The 23,867-nt window shown below is 45.3% G+C and overlaps 1 protein-coding gene across 4 annotated transcripts in view; it reads right to left on the reverse strand.

Annotated features, from left to right (window-relative positions):
• Window positions 1-23,867, reverse strand: part of si:zfos-588f8.1 — a 111,522-nt gene that overhangs the window by 27,419 nt on the left and 60,236 nt on the right. For 3 of the 4 annotated variants that reach the window (XM_063032353.1, XM_063032352.1, XM_063032355.1), the window contains exons 15-24: window positions 20,554-20,667; window positions 19,298-19,337; window positions 18,035-18,157; window positions 17,863-17,943; window positions 16,698-16,808; window positions 15,144-15,266; window positions 9,953-10,102; window positions 9,020-9,186; window positions 1,906-2,799; window positions 854-929 (exon numbers count right to left, since the gene is read on the reverse strand). In XM_063032353.1, coding sequence (XP_062888423.1) covers window positions 854-929; window positions 1,906-2,799; window positions 9,020-9,186; window positions 9,953-10,102; window positions 15,144-15,266; window positions 16,698-16,808; window positions 17,863-17,943; window positions 18,035-18,157; window positions 19,298-19,337; window positions 20,554-20,667 — 1,879 coding nt within the window. The remainder of the gene's footprint in view (window positions 1-853; window positions 930-1,905; window positions 2,800-9,019; window positions 9,187-9,952; window positions 10,103-15,143; window positions 15,267-16,697; window positions 16,809-17,862; window positions 17,944-18,034; window positions 18,158-19,297; window positions 19,338-20,553; window positions 20,668-23,867) is intronic. The other variant, XM_063032354.1, reaches the window with a different exon arrangement.

Raw genomic sequence — 23,867 nt, forward strand, 5'->3', positions numbered from 1 at the left:
AGAGGAAATAAAATTATTGATTATGTTTAAAGTAAAAACAGTACTTCATTTCAATCAAAGTTTAATAAGGATACTTTGTAACCTGGTTCGTTGAGGGTGGAAGGGATGACCTATGACCTTCAGCATCCAGTATGGTAACAGGATGCAATGGGTTGCTTGCTTCAGCATCTCGCCCTCGTTCGGGGTGGGGGTGTTAACAGTGAGTGACCATCCACAACTTTACCCCTAGACTCTTCCCAATGCTTCCTTCCTGCTGTCTACAAACACAACCCTCCAAAGCTTTTAAACCAAATGTGCTCCGAGGTTGATAATTACTTTATTCTCAGGCACAAATCCGACAGGGAATAGGGTTGGAGCCTGACTGGCATCCTGTCGGGAACTGGGAACCCACTCAGTCATTCAGAAGGCAGAAGGATGTTCCAGCATTGAGTCTTCCCTCCCATGGCTAAGTTGAGGAGGGAAGCACTGAAGAAGACCATGGGAGCAAGAACCTAAGTGGGATCTCACCTACTAATCCCAGGGTATCTGAAACACACTGGGGCAGGTTGGTCTCAGTTCTCCACCAGGGCGCTGAAGCCAACTCCCCATTCTACCACTCAAGTTTTCATGCATTATCCTTTGTCTCTCTCCCTGTAAATATTTCCTGTGCTTTCCAACTGATTAGGTAAGAAACCAAGAGTAGACTCCCTGCCTAAGCGGGTAAAAAAATACTTGGCAGGTGTTACTAAGCACAGTGGAACAGACAATGCCCATACCATGTGGGAAGGCAAAAGAGGAGTGGGAATCCACATCCCCCCCCACCCACTCTGAGCCTTGACTCCCCAAACTCGACAGTTACCGGGAACACACTTACCTCGGATACATTTTCCGTGGAAGAGGTCAAAGTTGGCAGCAAGCCCTCATCCTGAGGAAGCAAGATCTCTTTGTTCCTGTTTGGAAATGGGGTGGGCAGGGAGGGACAGGGACAGGTGAGTGGTTCACCAGAGGAATGAGGAGGCATGAGTGAAAGGAAGTACGAGAGGGGGTTGGTGAGAAAGAGAAGTGGGATGGGCAAGGTGAAGGAACAGGGGAAAAGAAAAGAGAAAACTGATCAGATACTCTTGACAGCAGCCTCCAAACCTCACCCCTCCCCACCTCAGTTCACAACACTGGACCATCAGTCCAATCCTCATGAGGTTGTACAGCAGCCAGACACCTCCTGTTCACTGCTTCACCAAAGTACACTATAGCTCCAAAGCAACACACACAAGACACTGGAGGAACTCAGCATCCGTAGAAAAGAGAAAACAGTTGACGTTTTGGGCCAGCGCCCTTCATCGGGATTGTCTCGGCCCAAAATGATTTTCAGGCCTACAGATATTCTCCTGTTTGGGATACCACAGCTCCAGTTCACGACGGCCACATCAGGACATCGGTCACCCAACCACCATTAAAAGCAGGCGATGTCGCATTCACATTCTCTGGCCCAACCCAATCCTGGGGCTGGACCACTTCGGACCAATTGAGAGAATGCAGCATGTGCGCATGCAGCCAATTGTAATGGGTGACCAGTCCGGGGAATCAGTGCAACCAGACCTTGTGGGGCCTCTTTTAAGGCTTTGATTCTGTGCTCCCGCAATTCCCCTTTATAGGGGTGGGGAGAGGGAGAACCATATCAGATCAACTGTGAGAATGTGGCAAGTGCACATATGGCCGACTGATTGGGCCTTCTACGTGCAGGAGGCACGGGCAGGTTTTTCTGTCTCAGCAGGCCCGGTTCATCGGTCCCACATTGTAAGGTGCCCAGCAATTACCGTGACTAAACTGTGAAAACATTTAATCCTACTATTCTGTTGTTGTTCTTGCTCCATACGTACATAACAGGAACTACACCCCTGACCCCAGGAAGTAGAACCCAATTCATACTTGGTGCTTTTTGACGGAGACTGGTTTTCCTTTTTCTCTACCGATAGACTGGCCAGCTCATAGTTATGCTTGTCCTTCCACTTCTCTGCCTTAATCTTCAGCTTCTTGTAGTCATGGTAACGTTGAATGGTCCCTGGTGAGGATCCAGGACTCGGCGGAACTTTCTTAGCTGCTTGCCCGCTCTGTATCTCATTCTCATTGGTCCAGGCGTCCTCCTCCGAAGCATTGCCGGCCAGTAGAGGGTCACCAGTGTCAAGTTGCAGAGATGTTGGTCGCTGCAGTGCTGCTGGTGGCTGCTGGCTTTCTACCTCAGCACTTGCACCTTTCCCTACTTCACCGTTATGGGCCAATCCCACGTCCAGCTGCTTGTCGCGGTCTCCACCGTCTGACCACTCTAACCGAGAGCTATCTGGCACTGTGGGCACTGGCTGCCCCTCCGCCAGAGGCTGGCGATCGTCCTGCTGCCCCTTGGCCAGCTGACGGTCACCCTGCATCATCCTTTCGATAATCTCCCGGGTCTCAAGTGCGGGAGGGGCAGTGGGATTGTCCTGAGAGGTGGGCGACGCCAACTGTCGCTGGAGCTTGTCGTGTTCCAGACCGCGCATCCGCCGAGTCTCTCGTTTCTCACGGGAGTTTGACTTCTCTCCGCCCTCCGGCTGTGCTTTCCGGTATGGGACCGTAACTTTCTCCTGAGGTTTTGGTGACTCTTCTGGGCTAACGGTATCCACGGACGTCTGCTTTTCTGGACAAATCTCAGCCTCCGATGGAACCTTAGTGTCTTGGTCTGTGATTGTGGGCTGCGATCGGTTGGAAACTTGCTTCCTGTCTTCAGCCTGTATTGCACTCTCCCCTTTGTCTTGCACACTCTCTTGTACCTGCCGCAGTAGACAGACCCTGTAAGGGAGCAAAACACTTTAATTAAGCATTCAGAAACAGGAATGATTTGAAATAATTTACAACATGAGAACAGGAGCAAACAATTTGTCAGAGTTCCAAATAAATTTATTATTCAAGTAGGTCATTTTCTTGCAGGCATTTATAGGAAAATAAAGAATTACAATAGAACTAACCAAAAACTATACTTAAATAAAGACTGACAAATAATCAGGGTGCAAAAGAAGACAACTTGTGCAAAAACAGACAGATAATACTGAGAACATAAGTTGTAGAGTTCCTGAGAATGAGTCCATAGGTTGGGGAATCAGTTCAGAGCTGGGGTGAGAGAAGTATTTTCATTTTTATGTATTTTATTCAATTCTTTAATTTATTTAATTTTATTTTATACGGTGCCCAGAAAAAGTATTCACCCCAACTGCCCTTGGAAGCTTTCATATTATTTTACAGCATTGAATTACAGTGGATTTAATTTGGCTTTTTTTGGCGCTGATCATCATAAAAAGACTCTTTTGTGTCAAAGTGAAAACAGATCTCTAAAAAGTGATCCAAATTCATTACAAATATAAAACTTAAAATAATTGATTGCGTAAATTCTCACCCCCTTTAATATGACACCCCAAATCATCATTGGTGCAGACAATTGGTTTTAGAAGTCACATAATTAGCTAAGTGGAGATCACCTGGGTGCAGTCAAGGTGTTTCAATTGAATGTAGTAAAAGTACACCTGTATCTGGAAGGTCCAACTGCTGGTGAGTCAGTATCCTGGCAAAAACTACACTGTGCAGACAAAAGAACACTCCAAGCAACTCCACAAAAAGATTATTGAAAAGCACAAGTCAGGAGATGGATACAAGAAAATTTCCACGTCACTGAATATCCCTTGGAGTGCAGTTAAGTCAATCATCAAGAAATGGAAAGAATATGGTACAGCTGTAAATCTGCCTAGAGCAGGCTGTCCTCAAAAACTGAGTGACCATGCAAGAAGGGGACTAGTGAGGGAGGCCACCAAGAAACCTATGACAACTCTGGAGGAGTTGAAAGCTTCAGTGACTGAGATGGGAGAGACTGTGCATCCGACTGTTGCCCGGGTGCTTCACCAGTCACAGCTTTATGGGAGAGTGACAAAGAGAAAGCCACTGTTGAAAATAACTCACATGAAATCTCAGCTAGAGTTTGCCAGAAAACATGTGGGAGACTCTGAAGTCAGCGGGAAGATTCTGTGGTCTGATGAAACCAAAATTGAGCTTTTTGGCCGTCAGACTAAACACTGTGTTTGGCATAAGTCAAACACCACACATCATCAAAAACACACCATCCCTACCATGAAGCATGGTGGTGGCTGCATCATGCTGTGGGAATGCTTCACTGCAGCAGGCCCTGGAAGGCTTGTGAAGGTAGAGGGTAAAATGAATGCAGCAAAATACAGGGAAATCCTGGAGGAAAAACCTGATGCAGCCTGCAAAAGAACTGTGACTTGGGAGAAGATTTGTTTTCCAGCAAGATAATGACTCCAAGCAGAAAGCAGAAGCTACACAGGAATGGCTTAAAGACAACACAGTTAATGTTCTGGAGTGGCCAAGTCTGAGTCCAGACCTCAATCCAATTGAAAATTTGTGGCTGGACTTGAAAAGGGCTGTCACTCATGATCCCCATGCAATCTGACAGAGCTTGAGCAGTTTTGTAAAGAAGAATGGGGAAAAATTGCAGTGTCCAGATGTGCAAAGCTGATAGAGACCTACACATAGACAATGCTGTAATTGCTGCCAAAGGTGCATCTACTAAATACTGACTTGAAGGAGGTGAGTAATTATACAATCAATTATTTTGTTTAATAATTATAATACATTTAGACACATTCATGGAAATTTGGTTTCAGACATGAAAGTGTCCTTTTCTGTTGATCATGTCAAAAAAGCAAATTCAGTCCACTGTGATCCAAGCAAAAAAAACATGAAAACTTCCAAGAGGGCTGAATCCTTTTTATAGGCACTGTATGTGTTTTAATTTGTTCATAGAAGGTGAACCTCCTATCCTCTCCCATCGTTGCTACCCTCCAGTGTTCACTCCCAAGTAGACAAGCTGGATTGCCTTTGTCTGTGACTGCATTTGCAAGAAATGAGGAACTACTGCGACCTGTTCTTGCAGAACCGTGGCTCCTGGATAACGTCTATGCACCATCAATCTGCAGGCTGTGATCCTCAAGGACTTGGGCTATACTTTTTTTTTTATACATTATTTCTTGTAACTTTTTTTTGCTATCATAATTATAAGTGTTATGTGTGTGTTAGTACAGTGTTTTACACCATGGCCCCAGAGGAATGCCGTTTTATCTGGCTGCATTCCTGTGTATGGTTGAATGCCAATTAGACTTCAACTTAAGAACATCACTGGTGTTCATTGCCCATTCCTGTGGAGGCAGCTTGGAGCCAGCCACAATGGTAAATCTGGGGATCAGGTAGGAATGGCAGCTTTTCTTTGTTCAAGTACCTCGGCTGACCAGGTGTGGTCTTGCAATCATCTGGTGGCTCCACGATCACCATTACTGAGAGACAGAACAACCGAACACTGCAAGAGGGAAGCTGCCTCACAGATCCAGCGTGGGCTCGATTTACACCTGTTGTTGATTCACCTTGCGATCCTGTGGATTTCTTCCAGGTGTTCCGGATTCCTCCAACACCCCAAAGTCTCACTGGTTGGTAGCTTTATTGACTACTGTAAATTACTCCTGGGGTAGGTAGTTGGTGGGAGGTTCAGGGTGGAGTTGACGGGCACATGTGGATGGGTGGGAATAGGTTAAAGGAAAATACAGTTGATACTCTGCATGGACTTGGGCTAAACAGCAATAAGGAAATACAAGAAATTACTTTTTACTGCAGATTTATTTAATTACAGTGCCTATAAAAAGCATTCACCGCCCCACCCACCTGGAAGTCTTTCATGTTTTAATGTTTAACAACATTGAATCACAGTGGATATAATTTGGCTTTTTGACAATGATCAACAGAAAAAGGCTCTTTCATGTCAAAGTGAAAACAGATCTCTACAAAGTGATCTAAATTAATTACAAATGTAAAACATAAAATAATTGATTGCATAAGTGTTCACCCTCTTTAATATGTATGACACACCAAGTCATCACTGGTGCAGCCAATTGCTTTTAGAAGTCACACAACTAGTTAAATGGAGATATATTTTTGGAGACCTGTGTGCAGTCAAGGTGTTTCAATTGATGGTAGTAAAAATACACCTGTATTCGGAAGGTCCAACTGCTGGTGAGTCAGTATCCTAGCAAAAACTGCACCATGAAGACAAAAGAACGCTCCAAGCAAATCCACGAAAAGGTTATTGAAAAGCACAAGTCAGGAGATGGACACAAGAAAATTTCCAAGTCACTGAATATCCCTTGGAGTACAGTTAAGTCAATCATCAAGAAATGGAAAGAATATGGCACAGCTGTAAATCTGCCTAGAGCAGGCCGTCCTCAAAAACTGAGTGCCCAATCCTTTGACTGCCATGTTTGGTATTGTTGAGGATAGTGCTACAAAACTGAAGCCATCTAATTTGCAGGTATTGGCCTTTATGTCTCTTATGGCCAGGAGGGCGACCTTGCTCAAGTGGAAGGAGGCCGCCCCGCCCACTCATGTTCAATGGCTATCTGACGTTATGTTGTGCCTTGATCTAGAGAAGATTCATTGTTCGATTTCTGATTCTAAACATGATTTTCTAATGTTACGGAGACCCTTTCTGGGTTATTTTCATAATCTTTGAACTGTTATTAAAAGTATGGATCTGAGCCATTATTATTATTATATTATATCGTAAGGTATTTCTTTTTTTCCCTTTTTTTTTTACCAACCAGCTCATTTTGGTAGTGGGGGTAGATTTTTAAAATAAAATACAATTATTTTATTTTATTTCATTTCATAATTCAATCTTTTTTTTCTACATGATTGATTTGGAATATGGAATACTGTGATCATATTACTGTGATTTAAATGTAATGTAATTCGTATTACTTACTTGTATCCTTATGTTTTGTATTTGTATTTATTCAATTTATATAATATTAATAAAAATATTGAAAAAAGCTGAGTGACCGTGCAAGAAGGGGACTAGTGAGGGAGGTCACCAAGGACAGTTCTGGAGAAGTTACAAGCTTCAGTGGCTGAGGTAGCAGAGACTGGCATAAAACAACTGTTGCCCGGGTGCATCGTGGGAGAGTAGCAGAAAGAAAGCCACCGTTTGAAACAAAACACGTGAAATCTTGGCTAGGGTTTGCCTGAAGGCATGTGGGAAATTGTGACGAAAGGTTCTATGGTCTAATGAAGCCAAAAACGAACCTTTTGGCTATCAGACTAAACGCTATGTTTGGCGTAAGCCAAACACCACACATCAAAAACAGACCATCATTATTGTGAAGCATAGAGTTGGCTGCATCATGCTTCACTGCAGCAGGCCCTGGCAGGCCTGTGAAGGCAGAGGATAAAATGAATGCAGCAAAATACAGGGAATCCTGGAGGAAAACCTGATGCAGTCTGAAAGAGAACAGCAACTTGGGAGAAGATTCGTTTTCCAGCAAAGTAATGATATTGGCATAAAGCCAAAGCTACACAGGAATGGCTTAAGAACAACCAAATTAATGTCCTGGAGTGGCCAAGTCAGAGTCCAGACCTCAATCCAATTGAGAATTTTGTGGCTGGACTTGAAAAGGGCTGTCCACTCATGATCCCCATGCAATCTGACAGAGCTTGAGCAGTTTAGTAAAGAAGAGTGGGAAAAGTTTGCAGTGTCCAGGTGTGCAAAGCTGTTAGAGACCTATCCACACAGACTCACAGCTGTAATTGCTGCCAAAGGTGCATCTACTAAATTCTGACTTGAAGGGGGTGAATACTTATGCAACTAATTATTTTCTATTTTATATTTGTAATTAATTTGGATCACGTTGTAGAGATCTATTTTCACTTTGACACTAAAGAGTCTTTTCTGTTGATCAGTGTCAAAAAGCCATTTTAAAACAATAAAATACATAAACTTCCAGGTTGGGGTGGGGGGGGGTGAATATTTTTTATAGGCACTGTACCTGAATTAGAATTTTCCTGCAGCATTTTAAGTTTAGTTCAGTGGTTGTACTATTGCTGCTATAATATAGGAAACACAGTGGCCAATTCGCATATAGGCAGGTCCCACAAACAACCAAGTGACAATGGCCAAGTAACACACATCAAAGTTGCTGGTGAACGCAGCAGGCCAAGCAGCATCTATAGGAAGAGGCGCAGTCGACGTTTCAGGCCGAGACCCTTCGTCAGGACTAACTGAAGGAAGAGTGAGTAAGGGATTTGAAAGCTGGAGGGGGAGGGGGAGATGCAAAATGATAGGAGAAGACAGGAGGGGGAGGGATAGAGCCGAGAGCTGGACAGGTGATAGGCAAAAGGGGATACGAGAGGATCATGGGACAGGAGGTGGCCAATGGCCAAGTAATGACTTGTGGTGTTGATGGAAGGATTAAATATAACATTGGGAACATGGGTAAGTTCCCTGTGTTTCTATGCAATGGTGGGATGAGACCCCACCTGGAACATGTTATCTTTGACAGTGCAGTGATCTCAGTACTGAACCAGAACATCAGCCTGAAATGCCACATCACATCCTGGACTTGGAACTTGTTGGTGGGGAGAGGCTTTGGACTGCTGGAGGAGAGTCGCTTGCCAGCTAACACTCAGTCTTTTATTTGCTCTCGAAACTACACGGCTGGTCCAGTTAAATTTCAGGTCAAGGGTAACAGCCAGAATTTTGAAAGTGGCTGTTCTGTGGATGGTAATGCTTTTAAATATTAAGGCAAAGTGTTAATCTCTTTCTTGTTGGAGGTGGGCATTGCCTGGTACTTTTGTAATGTGAATGCTGTTTCCCAGTCATCAACCTACTGTCCCAGTCCTGCTGATTGAGGAACAAAGGGTTTCATTGTGTAGTTTAGCAATATATTCTTTCCATCTTAGTCAGAACTGGAGAAATTTGCTGATCGTTGCACAGTATCCAATTACATTGTAAATCTTCAGATACAGAAAAGCCAGAGCCTCATCATGTTCCACAAAGACTCGGTATCAATTTACACGTCTGCTCCTTTTATGAGCCACAGGACATCTGGATTAAAGGCCTTGGGTGAATGCATGGGCTGCTCTCGTTGAACTGGGAACAACTTTACGCATGGGGCTCCTTTACCTTTTGCGCGCCAGGTAGCTGCGGCACACAGCCTGGCAGAACTTGATTGCACGGACTTGCTTCAGGTACGCACATCTCTGCACGTAACCTCGCCACACCAGCTGGATCAGATTCGCTGCGTTCAGCCTCTGCAGAGCCAAGCGAACCAGCACAGATCGAAAATGGGCCTGGAGAGAGAGAGAGAGAGAGGGAGAGACTCCACACTGATTACCAGCCTGTGACACAGCCCCCACCCTGCAAACCATCCTGAACAGAGAGCGAGCAACTCTCACCCTGAACAAACAGCGAGTGATGCTTACTTTGACCAAACAAGATATTGACCCCAGTGCCTCTGTGATTAAACAGCAACCGTCATTACAGAATAAAGAGCGGGATTAGTGATTCTTATCCTAAACAAACAGCAAGTGATGCCCACCCTGAATAAACAGTGGCTCTGTGCAGTTGCACAGTGGGTGACCCCGTAATGCTTACAGTTTCACATGCTGATTTAATTTTAGATGCGGTGACGGTTATCACGCAAACATCAGCTGCTACTGGAAGACTGTCAACTCAGTAAAAGGTACCCTGAGGGCTGCCCAAAGCTCTTCGGACCTCCAGTGCAAGGACAGGATTGTAACCAACTGCTGCTGAGGGGCAGAAGAGTGGACTGAGCTCAGTGCTGTCTGTGGGCACCGAGCAGCTGAACCCTGTGTAATAACCTACTGCCGATGGAATGTTCAAGACTGAAAAAACTGAATTGTTGACATATTTTGACCAAATATAACAATGTATTTGGTACTGTGAAGGAGGACATTATAATTTCTGCATTGAACAATTAAGTATTTTATGAGCGTAGTTGGGTTTTTGTTTGGAGGGGGGAATAAAACCTAGCACACGGGCACCGCCCCATGGCATGGACCGTGAGCTTTTGTTGGGCCGGCAACCTCCACCCACCTGTATGGTGATCGCTGCCCTCCTCATCCTCAAAAACCTCTTCCTTTCCAGGACAGTCCGGAACCAACTCTGCAGGAGCAGGATCTTCCGCATCACTTCCCGGTGCAAGACATCCTGAAGCTTCTGACGTTCCGACTCCTTCATAAAAACCTGGCAAGGATAGGGAGAGAAAAGAGGGGGTGATGAGCCTAGAGAAGTGTGAAGCGCACAGGCCATCAAGCCAACGCCAGTGTCAAGGTGCAAGGCCAGGCTGAACCCTAAGATTTCCACAGCTGATACCGTCCAAAAACAGTCTGGTCTTAGCTGGAATACAATTCCTTCCAGTGTCAAAGGAAAAAGTTAAAGATTGGCTTGCTTTATTTATTTGTTGAGATACAGCACGGAGTAGAGGTGGCCTTTCTGGCCCGTCGAGCCGCGCTGCCCAGGAATCCCCCGATGTAATCCTAGCCTAATTACGGGACTAATTACAATGACCGACTAACCAGCTCTTTGGACCGTGGGAGAAAACTGAGCACCCAGGGGAATCCCACGCGGTCACAGGGAGAGCGTACAAGCTCCTTACAGGCAGTGGCGGGAATTGAACCCCAGATCACCTGTACCGTAAACTGATGTGCTAACCACTATGCTACCATGCCATACCTTGTCCCAAGCGGAATGAATATATAAAGTGAAATGTGTTATTTGCATAAAATCAAATCAGGGAGCAAATGCCACCAAGCTTCCAGCACCAGCATAGCACGCCCACAACTCACTAACCTGACCATACATCTTTGGGAGGTGGGAGGAAACTGCGAAGAATCGACACGCGGTCACGAGGAGAACATGCAAACTCCTTCAGGACGATCCTCAGCACAAAACATCGACTCTTTATTCCCTTCCGTAGATGTTGCCTGATTTGCTGAGTTCCTCCAGCATTTTGTGTGCGTTGCAAACCCTTTACAGGGCAGCAGCGGGAATTGAACCCCGATCTGGCACTGTAAAGTGATACACTAAGCACTACACTACCACGCTTGCTGTCTGCATCTTTCCTTAGCGGACAATGAACACGGGGATCATGACAGTGTTACTCGACACAAGGGCCACGAGGTAGAGATGGCTCACACTGATCTCTCACTCTCACTGCCGAGATGGTGGAGGAAACATGGCCAATGGGTTCAGAGACAGGAAGGGTGTAGCAATCAAAGGTGATGGGGGTGGGGGCAAGGAGGTGTGGAGCAAGGGTGGAGCACGATAGAAATCAAGGCACTTTATCCTGAGGCCACGTGTGTGAGGGCGAGAGAGGACGAACAAGAGCAAGTTAACACTAGTTTTACAATGTACGCCCCTAGCATTCAAAACTTTTACAAACTTAGCTTCAACAGCGAGGATTCTGGTGCTCTGATCCAGTTCTGTCTTTGCCTGGACCTCCCCTCAAGTGCTTCTGAGCTGCGTGTTTAACAGCTCCCTATGGGGCCCAGGGAGTGGTTGGCATTCTCAACATTCTCTGGGTGATGAATCCTTTTTTCCCAAATTCCCTGCTGGATTTCTTTTATCGATGCCTTCTAGCTATGCTCTTCTCCAAACTGGAAACATTTCTTCTGCATCCCCTCTTGTACAGCCATCATAATTTTAAAGCTCTTGAGTAGGCCACTTGTGTCTTCTTTACCCAAGAGATTCAGTCTGTTTTTCCCTTCTTAATATCTATATCTTTGTATTTCTAATATCATCCCCATCTGTGCAGTGCCTTTTATCTATACTAACAGTATTCTCAATATGGTTTAACTTGGGTTCAATACAATATCAGTATAATATCCCTACTTTTTAAATTAGACTTCTTCAGAAATAAACCTACACTTTTTTTTAAAAAGTGTGTCTTGTAAGCCTTTTTTTTATGATCACAAGTCATTGCTGGATTCTAAGAACATCCAAGTACTGCAGGACTATCCCGTCAGCAAGTTGGTCAGTATCGATGGAGTTTCACATGGTTGCTGTGTTGTCGCCTGGACTTTTTTGTGTATCGTTAGACAGTTTGCAGTGCGGGTGATTGTCTTTCCATTTTTATTGTGGTTACAAGACTCCTTTGGACATTGGCAACGTAGAATACTGCAAGTCGGGTTCGTAGGTTTATCGGTGAGACCAATGGAGGGAGAGCTGGGTCACCTCAGTTGTGACAAGGATTAGTCCGAGGCCACAGAGTCGTCTGCTGCAGCCAACCAGGAGACGAGACGCCAAGGGAATCCATACTTGAGTTGGGGGCTGCCCCCGCCCATCTGTGCTGCCCTCTGGTGTTCGCTTGGTGGAAGAACAAGCTGGGCCAGGACAACTTGCCATCAATTATACAGTCACTCAGGGAGTTGGGCTATTTATTTTTCTTTGTGGGTACGTTTTTTTCTGAAATCTTAACTATATGTGCTATTTGAGCTGCGTGCAGTTTGCTGTTGGTAATGTGTTTTGCAGCTTATTTTGTGTACTGTTGAGGACCGTTGTTCATTTGGCTAGATTCATGTGTGGTTTAATGATAATCAAACTTGAAATTGAAGTGTTTGTCTTGTGGTCGAACTATTGGTTCAACTTTTAGAGACTGGTGTATTTATGTTTCATTCTGCTTCCCCACCTTGATTCACACTCTCCAAGCAGTATATCACTCTCCTACTGAAACATGGTAGCCCCCTTTTACCAGTGTGAACTTTGAGAGATACATTCTTGGTTTATTAATGTCTTCCTATCACTCGTTGCTGTCTTCTATAGATATGGATGATATATCGAACATTCAGGCCCTTTGGCCCATGATGTTGTGCTGACCTTTTAAATTACCCTACTCCATTTTTATATCATCCACAAATTCCGAAATCATTTTTTTTTGATTCCAGTGTCCCAAGTGCAAATGTAAATTGTGAACAGCAGTAGTTCTAGCCTGGATCCTTGCGGAACACCATAACACAGCTCACTCGACAGCAGACATATCTGCTTCCTGCCCCCAAGTCTGCTGCAACCCATTCCACTGCATGTCTCCTGATACTGCTTTCTCTGACCTTATTCAGCAGTCTATCATGCACCACCTTATTAAAGACTTTTTAAACATCTAGATCATTTATACCTACTCTACTGCCTTTGTTAATTTTCTCTGGCATCTTCTTAAAAGCTCTGTAAAGTAGGAGATGCAAGATTTCCCCTTTTATAATCCATGCTGACATAAAGATGTCATTGTATTACCTAGCACTAATATTAAGCTGATTGGTATATAATGCCCAGGCAATAATCAAAACCTCCCCTTTTAAAATATTGGCATATTAATTATCTTTTTCCTAAAATAATTATTAAACATGCGTAGTAATGTCTCTGCTTTCTCTTTGTGGATAGTTTTATAATGTGTTGTTGTAATCTATCTGGACCAGGATTTTATCCTCTAAGTTTATATATGTAAGTAATATTTTATTTATTAAAAAAATAAACACATTAAATTCATTAATCATCTCATCACCCACTCAACATTCTATCTTCCTGGTAAATACTGAAACAAAATATGATTTAAAGGTTCCACCACCTTATGGTTGATTTTGGCCTGTTTCTCTCTTAATGGCCCTATTCCCGCCTCAACATGTTTATTATGTGTTTGTAAAATATTTTACTATTTTATATTCCTTTCCATTTAATTTCATCTTTCTTCCTTGCCAGTCTCTCTCCCCCCATGGAGTCTCTTGCCAGAAACCCCTTCATATTCTCCCTTACCGTGTGCTCCTCCAATGCCTAATTTGTGCCCCTTGCATCTTCCCATTTTTCTTCAAGAGTGGGATCAGGGGTCATCCTCATCTGTCAGCTTCAGCTTTCCATTACTTGGCCTGAATCAACAAAACATCTCCCCCATGGGGCTGCTGTAATCCTGTTCTGAATGGAACCCATCTAAAAGCAAGCGCAGTCTGTACCCTCAGATAGTGAGTGGGGTGCTGAGAAATTACCCTTCAACCTTCAGGATTCGGAACCAATGTGGTTAGCTTCACACACAACACTGAACCCATTGACTCACTGTCAATGGCACTGCAATTCACATTCTCAGTATTATTTATTTACTTATTACTTTTTTTTGTATTTGTCTACTTTTATATAGTAGTTGTTTGTCAGACTTTGTGTGTAGCTTTTGGTTGATTCTATTATATTTCACACACTCAGCAATTCAGAAACAGCTTCCTCCCCTCTGCCATCCGATTCTAAATGGACATTGAATCTTTGGACACTACTTCACTTTTTTTTTTAAAGCATAGTTTTTTTAAAAATCTATTCAATATAGGTATACTGTAATTGATTTACTTTATTTTTTATGTTATTTAATTTTTTCCTCTCTGCTAGATTATGTATTGCATTGAACTGCTGCTGCTAAGTTAACAAATTTCACGTCACATGCCGGTGATAATAAACCTGATTCTGATTCTTTATTCTACTGTGAATGCCTGCAAGAGAATGGATCTCAGGGTAGCACATGTATACCTTCACTGGTTAATCTGTTCTGTACCTTAATATTTAATATTAATACACTTTATGTGTGAGTCATCTGTAGATTTCATCCTTACCTTCATTAGTTATAATGTGTTATGTGCTTTACACCCCAGTTCAAAGAAACACTATCTCGTTTCTATATACATTATATGGTTATATACACATGTATGTATACACGTGGCCAAGTGGTTAAAGCATTGGACTAGCGACCTGAAGGTCGTGAGTTGGAGCCCCAGCCAAGGCAACATGTGTTATGTCCTTGAGCAAGGCACTTAATCACACATTGGTCTGTGCCAAGCTGTATGGGTCCTAATGCCCTTCCCTTGGACAACATTGGTGGTGTGGAGAGGGGAGACTTGCAGCATGGGTGACTGCTGGTCTTCCATACAACCTTGCCCAGGCCTGTGCCCTGGAGAGTGAAGACTTTCCAGGCGCAGATCCATGGTCTTGCAAGACTAACAGATGCCTTAATGTAACTAAGTGACAATAAACATCACTTGCCTTAATAAATTTACTTTGAACTTTGAAATAGGAAATGCTTCACTTCTCTCTTCCACCACTAGATGGAGCACATTTGCAAAACGAGGCCCCCTAGTGGTCCGGGCCACCAGTGCATACCCATCCAACACTAGGATCTAGGCAGGTCTGGGCTTTGCCACATCATGACTCTGCTGTTCCTGGACATTTTGCCAAAATACTGGCAAGTCTTAGCTGGTCTTACCTTAGTTTTTCCAATCTGACAGTTATTCCTGTCCAACTCCAGCCTGTTGAACAAGGCAGCGATAGCTTCCTGTAGTGGCTCGGCATTCCTGGGGAGCAGCACCTGGAACTGGTTCCTGAATTCCTGGAACAACAAACATCTGGAGGTGAGGCTAAGGTTGACCTCACAGAGGGCAAGCTGTGGGGAACGAGCCCCACAAAGCGCGTGGAATTGGGAGAAGGGTCTCAGCACAGATGAGTATAGGAGAACAGATTGAGTGTTGGTCAACAAGTGGGAGGAACAATCGTGCCCTCCTTGGGTAGTCCAGCTGTGATCAATGGGGCACAACAGAGCTCTTGTTCTCAAGCCCCAGCTATTCACAGTCTACCTCAAAGAATTTGCTGACAGAATGAAATGTAACATCTTCAGGTCTGGTGATAATGAGAAACTAAATGGGAACATGTGTGGTAAGAGGGGGTTTCAAAAGGATGGAGAGAAGTTCAGTGAGGGGGCAACCACATGAGAGATACCATGTGACAATACCCACTCAAGTACAAAAATCGCAGGAATGCCAAATAATCATTCAAAATGGTGATAGATTGGAAATGTTCATATTCAACGAGCAAATGTCCTTGTACACAAATAACCGTGAGCTAATATGCAGTTATAGCAAGCAGATGGGGAAGTAGTTTGGGCTTTCATTACAAGAGGATGTGAGTACAAAAATAAATATGTCTGCACTACTTTAGAAGCCTTGCTAGTAAAGGGCTGCAGCAAAGCTTTATCAGATTAGCAGCCTCAAAGCAACATGTTTCACATCTATGTCATGGGAGTGATAACCATCTAATTCTGGTTCTGAGGATAGATCTGTCATGAGGTGAGATTAAAAGGAGGACTATCCTGTTTAAGAATTTCCCCATTTCCCCAAAATCCTTAGAGGACTCAGCAAGGTGGTTCTGGCCGAGGAGATAGAACAGCGGATCCTGGTCTCAGAAGGTTGCAAACCTTCCAAAAGTTCTCTTCCACCAGAACCATGGAGGCTCAGTCAATGATTCCATTTGACACCAAGACCGACAGATTTTCTGGATATTAGATGATTCAAGTGATTATGGGATAAAGTAGGAAAAGCCACAATCATACTGAAGGGCAGGGCATGTTCAAGGGGCTGAATGGCCTGTTCCCCACAGCAGAGGAGGTAAAAGTTATGGACCAGAAGTTCAACGTAGCTGCTGTCAGATTAAAAAGAAACCCAGAGGAGGGAGTGACTCTGGAACTCACCGCCTGAAAGGACGGCAGAGACAGACATCCTCATCACGTAGAATAATGTCTGAGTGTGCACACCTAGAGCTGGTGGAAGGAGGGAGGAAATCCTCTTACTCATAATCAACGCAGACACGATACACCAAGTGGGCTTCTTCCTTGTAATAAATATCATTGGATACGGATCCCGTGCGCACCTATCCTTGCTGGGGCACGGATCCCAGGGATGAGAAGTTAGGAAAAGAATCATGCGAAGGCAGGAACTGGATGAGCAAATGTGATATCCTGCTTCCCGCCCATTCCCCTACTCCGTACCTGGAAGGTGTATTTGGCACTGTACCCAGAGCGCCGGATTCGGACGGTCTCCAGCATTCCGGTGTACTTCAGCTGCTGCAGTACGAGGTCGTCGTCGAAACAGAGTTCCATCTGCAGGGAGACAAGCAGGAAGATCATCAGCGACGACACCAGGCCTGAAGACACATGGCTGAGCCTGTGACACAAAATCCAGCTGGCAGGAGCAGCATCTATATACAGTTCAGAGCCAACAGAGGCCATTAATTCCACAGTAAAAAACGGTTTCTGACTCATGACAATATAGATTTCAGCATCAGGCCATCTCAGACCCCAGCTTACAGTACAAAAGTGAGGTACAATGTGGGTACCCCTGCTACAATGCTGCACAGGGACTGTCACCATATCACAGGATAAGACTGGGGTACAGAACTGGTAGGGAAAGGATTGTCACTGTACACCTGTGGGTACAGCTCCATTGGGATATAGAAATCTACAGCACAGTACAGGCCCTTCAGCCCACAATGTCGTGCTAACCATCGGTGAGGTTTGCTGTAGGGTGTGCGGCCTAGAGCCCTGGAAGGCTGGAGACAGGCGCAAGCCCGCGATCGGCTCCACTGCTTCTCTCCATTTCAGGCATCAGGCAAGGTTGAAGTCAACGAGGACGAGCGCGGGGGATAGGCGGGTGTTTGGTGCCGTCTGCCCGTACTTGACCTGTCTTCCTCCCCCTCTCGCTAGCTGCTATCGGAGGAAAGTGCAGGAGTCTTGGGATCCACATTGCAAGGACTGATTGGCAAGGCTCATGGCTGTGGACTCGTTTTGGGGGACTTTGAGGTTCATGTTGCATGTGTTTCTGGTAATGTAGACCACCTTAGCCATTACACTTTTTTGGGAACAGGCCACCACCATTTTTTGATCAGCTACAAGTAAGCCCCATTACTATTTAATTGAATGTGAGGACCTTTGGAATTGGGAAATGTTTTCTAGAAGGTTATGGTTTGCTCTGAAGCATTTTGTGATCTCTGGAAGCCCTCGTTCCGAGCTCTCCCAGGAAGGTCTCTCAATTAGAAGGCTCAGGTTGGGGAACCCCCAGTCCTTCAGCAACTTCCTTCTGGTGCACGGACACCGGATAATCACAGTAAAAGCAGTAAGCCCAGTCCGTCACACCCTTCCCAACAACATGCCTCACCTTTTTGGCGTTTGAGCGGATGCATCGAATGAAGAAAGGCTCAGCTTTGCCCAGGGCTTCCATCAGTTTATTCAGGGAGGCCTGAAAAATCAAACCCAGTCACTGTAAGGGATCTAAGAATCACGCTTAACCACCGGCCGGTCAGATCAGAGAGAGCGCCCGCCATACCCACCTGGAACTGTGCACTGATGCTGGGCGGTTTCTTCTTCTTGTGCAAGTGCAGCAAGGATTTGGTGGTGCGGTCGTAGAGAGTCATGCCCATAATGTGCTTTAAGGAACTCGAGTCAATGAGGTTCTGGCAAAGGGTGTGGAGGGAGGAGAGAAGCGATTTGTCACATGTGTGGTTCGGAACATGACTGACGTTTACATAGTCAGCAGTAATCGCTGGGGTAGAGTCAATTTGCATAATGATTGGCCTAGTCCATTCCCAATCAGTTCTTCTACTCCCAATCATGTTCAGCTACTACCCCCAGGGAATGATTGTAAATTGTCCCATTATTCCAGAATGGTTAAATTTGCTACTTCAACATTAAAAACCTAACTGCACAGTTGTCAAATCCTGCCCGGTCCTCAATCTACCTGCTGAAACCTTGCCTGCTTAGCCATCAGCGTGCGTAACAAGGCTGGCATGGACTGACCTCACTGGTCTCTGGAGAAGAAGGATTTTCCTACCCACAACCCAGAAACGTTCACCCCGCCAGTTTACCCATCTTGGCCTTGGACAGTTTCTATGACTTGGCCTCTTCCAGTTCTTTGGGGCAGAGAAGTCTAAGTATTCACAAGCTTAGAGAAGTAATTCCTCCTCATTCACCTTAAATGGGCCACTTCTATTTGGGAGCTGAGTAAACATTAGGGGATTCCACTCTTTGAGGGGTGGGAGTCTGGGATTCACTGTCTAAACCCAGTTGGAGACCGAAAAGGTCTCCCTAGTTCTAGATTTCTCCACAAGGAGAAACTTTGCCCCAGTCATCCTCATAATTCTGGAAGTTTTAGTGAGGTCACCTCCTGTTCTTCTCAATTCCATTCAGTAGAGGCCTAAATTACTGAACCTCTCCTCACGAAACAACTATTCACCCAGGAATCAATCTAATGAGCCTTCTCTAATACCTGCTTTCTAATCCTTCTACCATCTTAAATGTATTAATTATGAGCATAATTTACATCTTCAACCTCTTCAGCAAAAGCTTGCAGCAACATTAAATATTCATCTATTCACATTGCACCCGAATATTAATGATAGGGGTATTTCTTTCTCAGCTTTGTTACCGGCTTGTCAGCACAACCAATGACAGGCCTCTATTCTGTTCATCCAATTAGAAGAGCTGATGCTGAAGGGGTCCCAATGGGCAATGTCTTGTGAATTTTACCACTTGTATTCTGACCAAAATGTCAAACAGAAAAAAACATTAATGAACTATTCAAAGGGACCACTTACCTTAGGAATTACCAGCTTTTGTTTCAAACCTTTATTTTTCCTGTTGAGATACCAAAATGTTTCTTTTTTAAAAATCTTTTTACAAGTGATAGTGGTAGGGGTTAGTCCAATCAGCAAGCAGCACAAGGCAGGCAGAAAAGGGGCAGCAGGTGGCTGAAGATGGCAATTCCGAGAGTGCAGGGATTAGTTGAATTAAATAACAAGGTCAAAGAGTAGAGCCTGGGATTAAAGATCAGCTGAAAGCCCAAAGAGGTAACTCAGTGGCTGAAGGCCTGCAGGGCTGAGGTTGGCTGCTGTGAGAAGTATTTCTCGTGGGGCTACCTCTTCAGAAACCTCTGCACTCTTGGTTAGCCATCAGCATTCCTCCTTTTATTTGGTCAGCTTTCGCTGGTCTCGTTTCCCTGGGAGTAGCTGCATCTAACTGGTCTCTTTTCTTCCCCTTCACCCAAAAGCCTCAAACACACCACGGAGGCCTGGCGGTTAGCGCGACTCTTATTACGGCTCTGGGCTTCAGGGTCAAAGAGTTCGTCTCCAATGCGGTCTGTCATACATTTACGCGTCCTTCCCGCGAGTGTGTGGGCTTCCTCCGAGCACCCCGGTTTCCTCCCACAGCCCAAAGGCATACTGGCTAGTAGGTTAATTGTCCTGTGATGGGATAGGGTGAAATAGATGGGCCTGCCCACGCTGTATCTCTGAATAAATACGTACATCTTCCCACCACTTACTGCTGGGGGAGAGCAGTCAAGTGCCCACACTCCCTTCCCGACCCCACACATCCTCTCCCTCTCTTTGTTCTTCCTTCCCCACTCCCACCAGCCTCCGCCCCCGATTCATCACACCCCCTGCACCTAGTCCCTCCTCACCCCCCCGCTGTCACTTCACTTCCTTGTCCTGTTCTCATCCCTCATTCCCCCCTCTCCTTCTCTTGCCGCTCAACTGTCTCCCTCTCCAGTCAACCGTCTCCAATTCACCCCATCCCGCCCTCCTTCCCCTCGATTATATTCCCTTCCCTCATTCTCTCTGCCCAATCTGCCAACCATCATGGCAGAGGGGGTTTCAGTTTCTCTTTGCCAATGGAACAAGGCAGAGCAGAGCTTCAAGCGGGTAGGACAAAGCACCCTGACACCTCTTGCCACTCCCATTATACCCGTACAAAAGGCCCGAGGAAACTGAGCTAGGGGGCAAAGAGGCAGGAGATTGACCTGAAAGGCAAGGAGGCAGGCAACTGGACGCAGCACATCTGAATGGAAACTCACAAGAAGAGGGTGTGAGGTCTCTCAAAGCGTCTCAGTGGTTTGAGGAGGCTGTGAGGATTGTCAAGGGATTGAGCCCATCCCTGGATACTGTTCATCACCTGGGCATGCAAGTCACTAGCAAATCATTCCAAGGAAAGAGGGAGAAAGCAAAGGAAAGGTTGAGAGATGACCAATCACCAAACCACCGCAGCAAAGAGGGCTGATTATTGCCTTGCGATCCCACGCCATGCAGTTAATGGAATTCCTGCAGCATCTAACACCAAATGGGACTGACTTAGATATTGGGCCACCAGCCCAGCAAAAGTCACGGCTTCAACTCCCGGCACAGCTTGTGGAGGGAGTGAAGACAATAATTTTCCAAAAGGTCCCGTTGAAAACTGTCAGAATGCAGTCCGATCCAAAGTGAGTCACAGATTCCCTTTGAATCCACATTCCAATCCATTCCTTCAGTCACAAGGGGACAGGTACATCCCATAAAATCATTAACAAACAGCACATTTCTCAGTTAATCTATTAATGGAGAACATTAATTCATTCAACATTAGTCTGCAAGAGGATTAAACATTGAAATGGAAACCCTTGGCTCTGAGACAATTTGCAGACTGGAGCTCCTCTGTGGCAGCTCTAGCCCAAGGCGTGGTACCCCCAGCCCAAGGCAAAGTAAGCCCAGCCCATGCTAGCATCACTCACCTCAGCCCTTGTTTCCACGGAGGCATCAGGCAAAGAGAAAATCCAAAGGTGTGAAATTCCATCTCCTTACCCAAGAGGGAATAAAAATACCAATTCCACCCCCCCCCCTCACCGCCACCCACTTATCATCATCCCCTCAGAGGGGTCAGCAATCACTTCGAACTTGAACCTTCGCGAGGAACCAAAGTCTCCGGCGAGCATATGGACCCGAATCTCCAGGAAGGGTCAAGATTGCGAGGGCTACCAAGCGTTGGCCAACAGAGCCAATTACAACTCACATCTGATCAGCGTCCACCAATTCCACCTGTGTCGGTGTGGAGCATTCTGACCCCCCCCCCCCAAAATCCAAACACAGGTGTTGGCGCGGGTGTAATCCTCAGATCAAGGGGCCTGGAATACCAGGAGTTGACGTGGCTGTATGACTGGAAGGAGCCTATGGGGATGACAGTACTCAACGCTGAAATACATTGCAAACATATTAAACTTTAACAGGCTAAATTGAGAGGGTAGGGTGTGTAGGCCACGTTCCAGTTCTCTTGTGCTTTAAATATTGCCGTCAATCTTTAAAAAGTTAAAAGGATTTAATAGGGCAGAAAGGAAAGGATCATGGGGAGGACCGAAAGAAACTCTATACAAAGAGTAAGTGGATGGGGCTTGGTGAATATCTAACCCTGGTCAACAAAATACCGAGAAACAGCTCTGAACCAATGCAATTTGTTGGCTTGGATCTCAATATGATTCAGCTCTGGTTGACTGAATGATCACGAGGCGGTCAATGCTGAGGCCACGCAGAGTCTGGAGGACGTTTGCCTGGGCTAATGCCTCCACTGAACAGGAGTTACCTCTTACTCACTTCTTGCTGATGTCTTCAAAGGGCTCAACATTGAAATCTTCACAAGTACTTTCAAATGAATAATCGAGCACTGAAAACACACAGGGACACGAGGCCGGACTGAGCACTAAAGATCCTAGGCATTCCCCCAGTCCCCCTTGCCTATCACTTGCAAAAACACCTGGTAAAGGCCACAGGCCCAAGAGAGGCAAGATACACTCAGTGGCCACTTTATTAGGTATACCTGTACACTGGCTCATTGATGCAAATATCTAATCAGCCAATCATGTGGCAGCAACTCAATGTATAAGAGCACGCAGACGTGGTCAAGAGGTTCAGTTGTTCAGACCAAATAGAATGGGGAAGACAACAGGAATTCTGCAGATGCTGGAAATTCAAGCAACGCACATCAAAGTTGCTGGTGAACGCAGCAGGCCAGGCGGCATCTCTAGGAAGAGCTACGGTCGACGTTTCAGGTCGAGACCCTTCGTCAGGATTCCGGCGAAGCCTGACGGTCCTGACGATGGGTCTCAGCCTGAAACGTCGACTGTACCTCTTCCTAGAGATGCCGCCTGGCCTGCTGCGTTCACCAACTACTAGAACGGGGAAGAAATGTGATCTAAGTGACCTTAACAGTGGAATGATTGTTGGCGCTAGATGGGGTGGTTTGAGGATCTCAGAAACTGCTGATCTTAATGCACAACAGTCTCTTGAGTTTACAGAGAATGGTGCGATAAACAAACAACATCCAGTGAGTGGCAGTCTCCAGGTGAAAATGCCTTTTTATGAGAGTTCAGAGGAGAATGGCCAGGCTAGTTCAAGATGACAGGAAGGTGACAATAACTGGTATAACTATGCATAACAACAGTGGTGTGCAGAAGAGCATCTGTGAATGCATGATACCTGAACCCTGAAGTGGAAGGGCTACAGCAGCAGAAGACCTTGAGCATACACTCAGTGGCTACTTTATTAGATACACCCCAGTCTCGAATAAAGTGGCCACACAGCGTATTTCACCACAGGTTTTTGACAGAATAAAACATAAATGCAATGATAGCATTACTGTTCCAAATCTGAAATAACCTGCATTTCCCCAACAGCACTGACGTACAGATGAATAATTTCCCCCAACAAGCACAGATTTACAGATGAATAATTTGTCTGGGATCTCCTCGAAACTTGTCGTGAACCAGGAGTACGGTCCTGGAATAGTAATCCAAAGGTTGCAAGTTTAATCCCATCAGCTCAGTTTAAAGAGCTAAATCAGAATTTAGAAGTACGGAGGTGCAGTAAAAACGACAATGAATTACCAGGCTGTTGGGAAAAACCCAACATGTTCACTCATGTCCTTCAGAGATGGAAACTTCGTGTATTTACCAGGCCTTTCCTAAACCTCTTTCTGCTCTTCAGGCCCCGGAAACCTATCGTTCTGATCAAGCTTCACTTTTCTTAACGGCCCTTTAAATGGCTCTGTGCTAAACTTTTTCCATTACATTCCCAGAACATGGTTCAGCGCGCTTTCCTGGATTATAAGGATGTGCTATTCTATTTCTAGGTCAATGTGATGGACAGTGCCCTTCGAAGTGGTGGTACAAGACCAGCAGTGGATACCTTCCTGGACTTTATGGGGTTTGGCAGCCAATGCCTGTGGTAAATAGATAGTATTGCTGGCAAACTCTGGTCTGCCACTAGAGGGGGTGCCAGGAAATTGGCTCCACACCAGTAAAACCCAGGCATTCTAAACCAAGCAAGCGTACACACCCGAATCATGAGCTTGCCTTTCCAGACTGTG

This window comes from Mobula hypostoma, chromosome 24, assembly GCF_963921235.1.
Source record: "Mobula hypostoma chromosome 24, sMobHyp1.1, whole genome shotgun sequence".
Lineage (NCBI taxonomy): Eukaryota > Metazoa > Chordata > Chondrichthyes > Myliobatiformes > Myliobatidae > Mobula > Mobula hypostoma.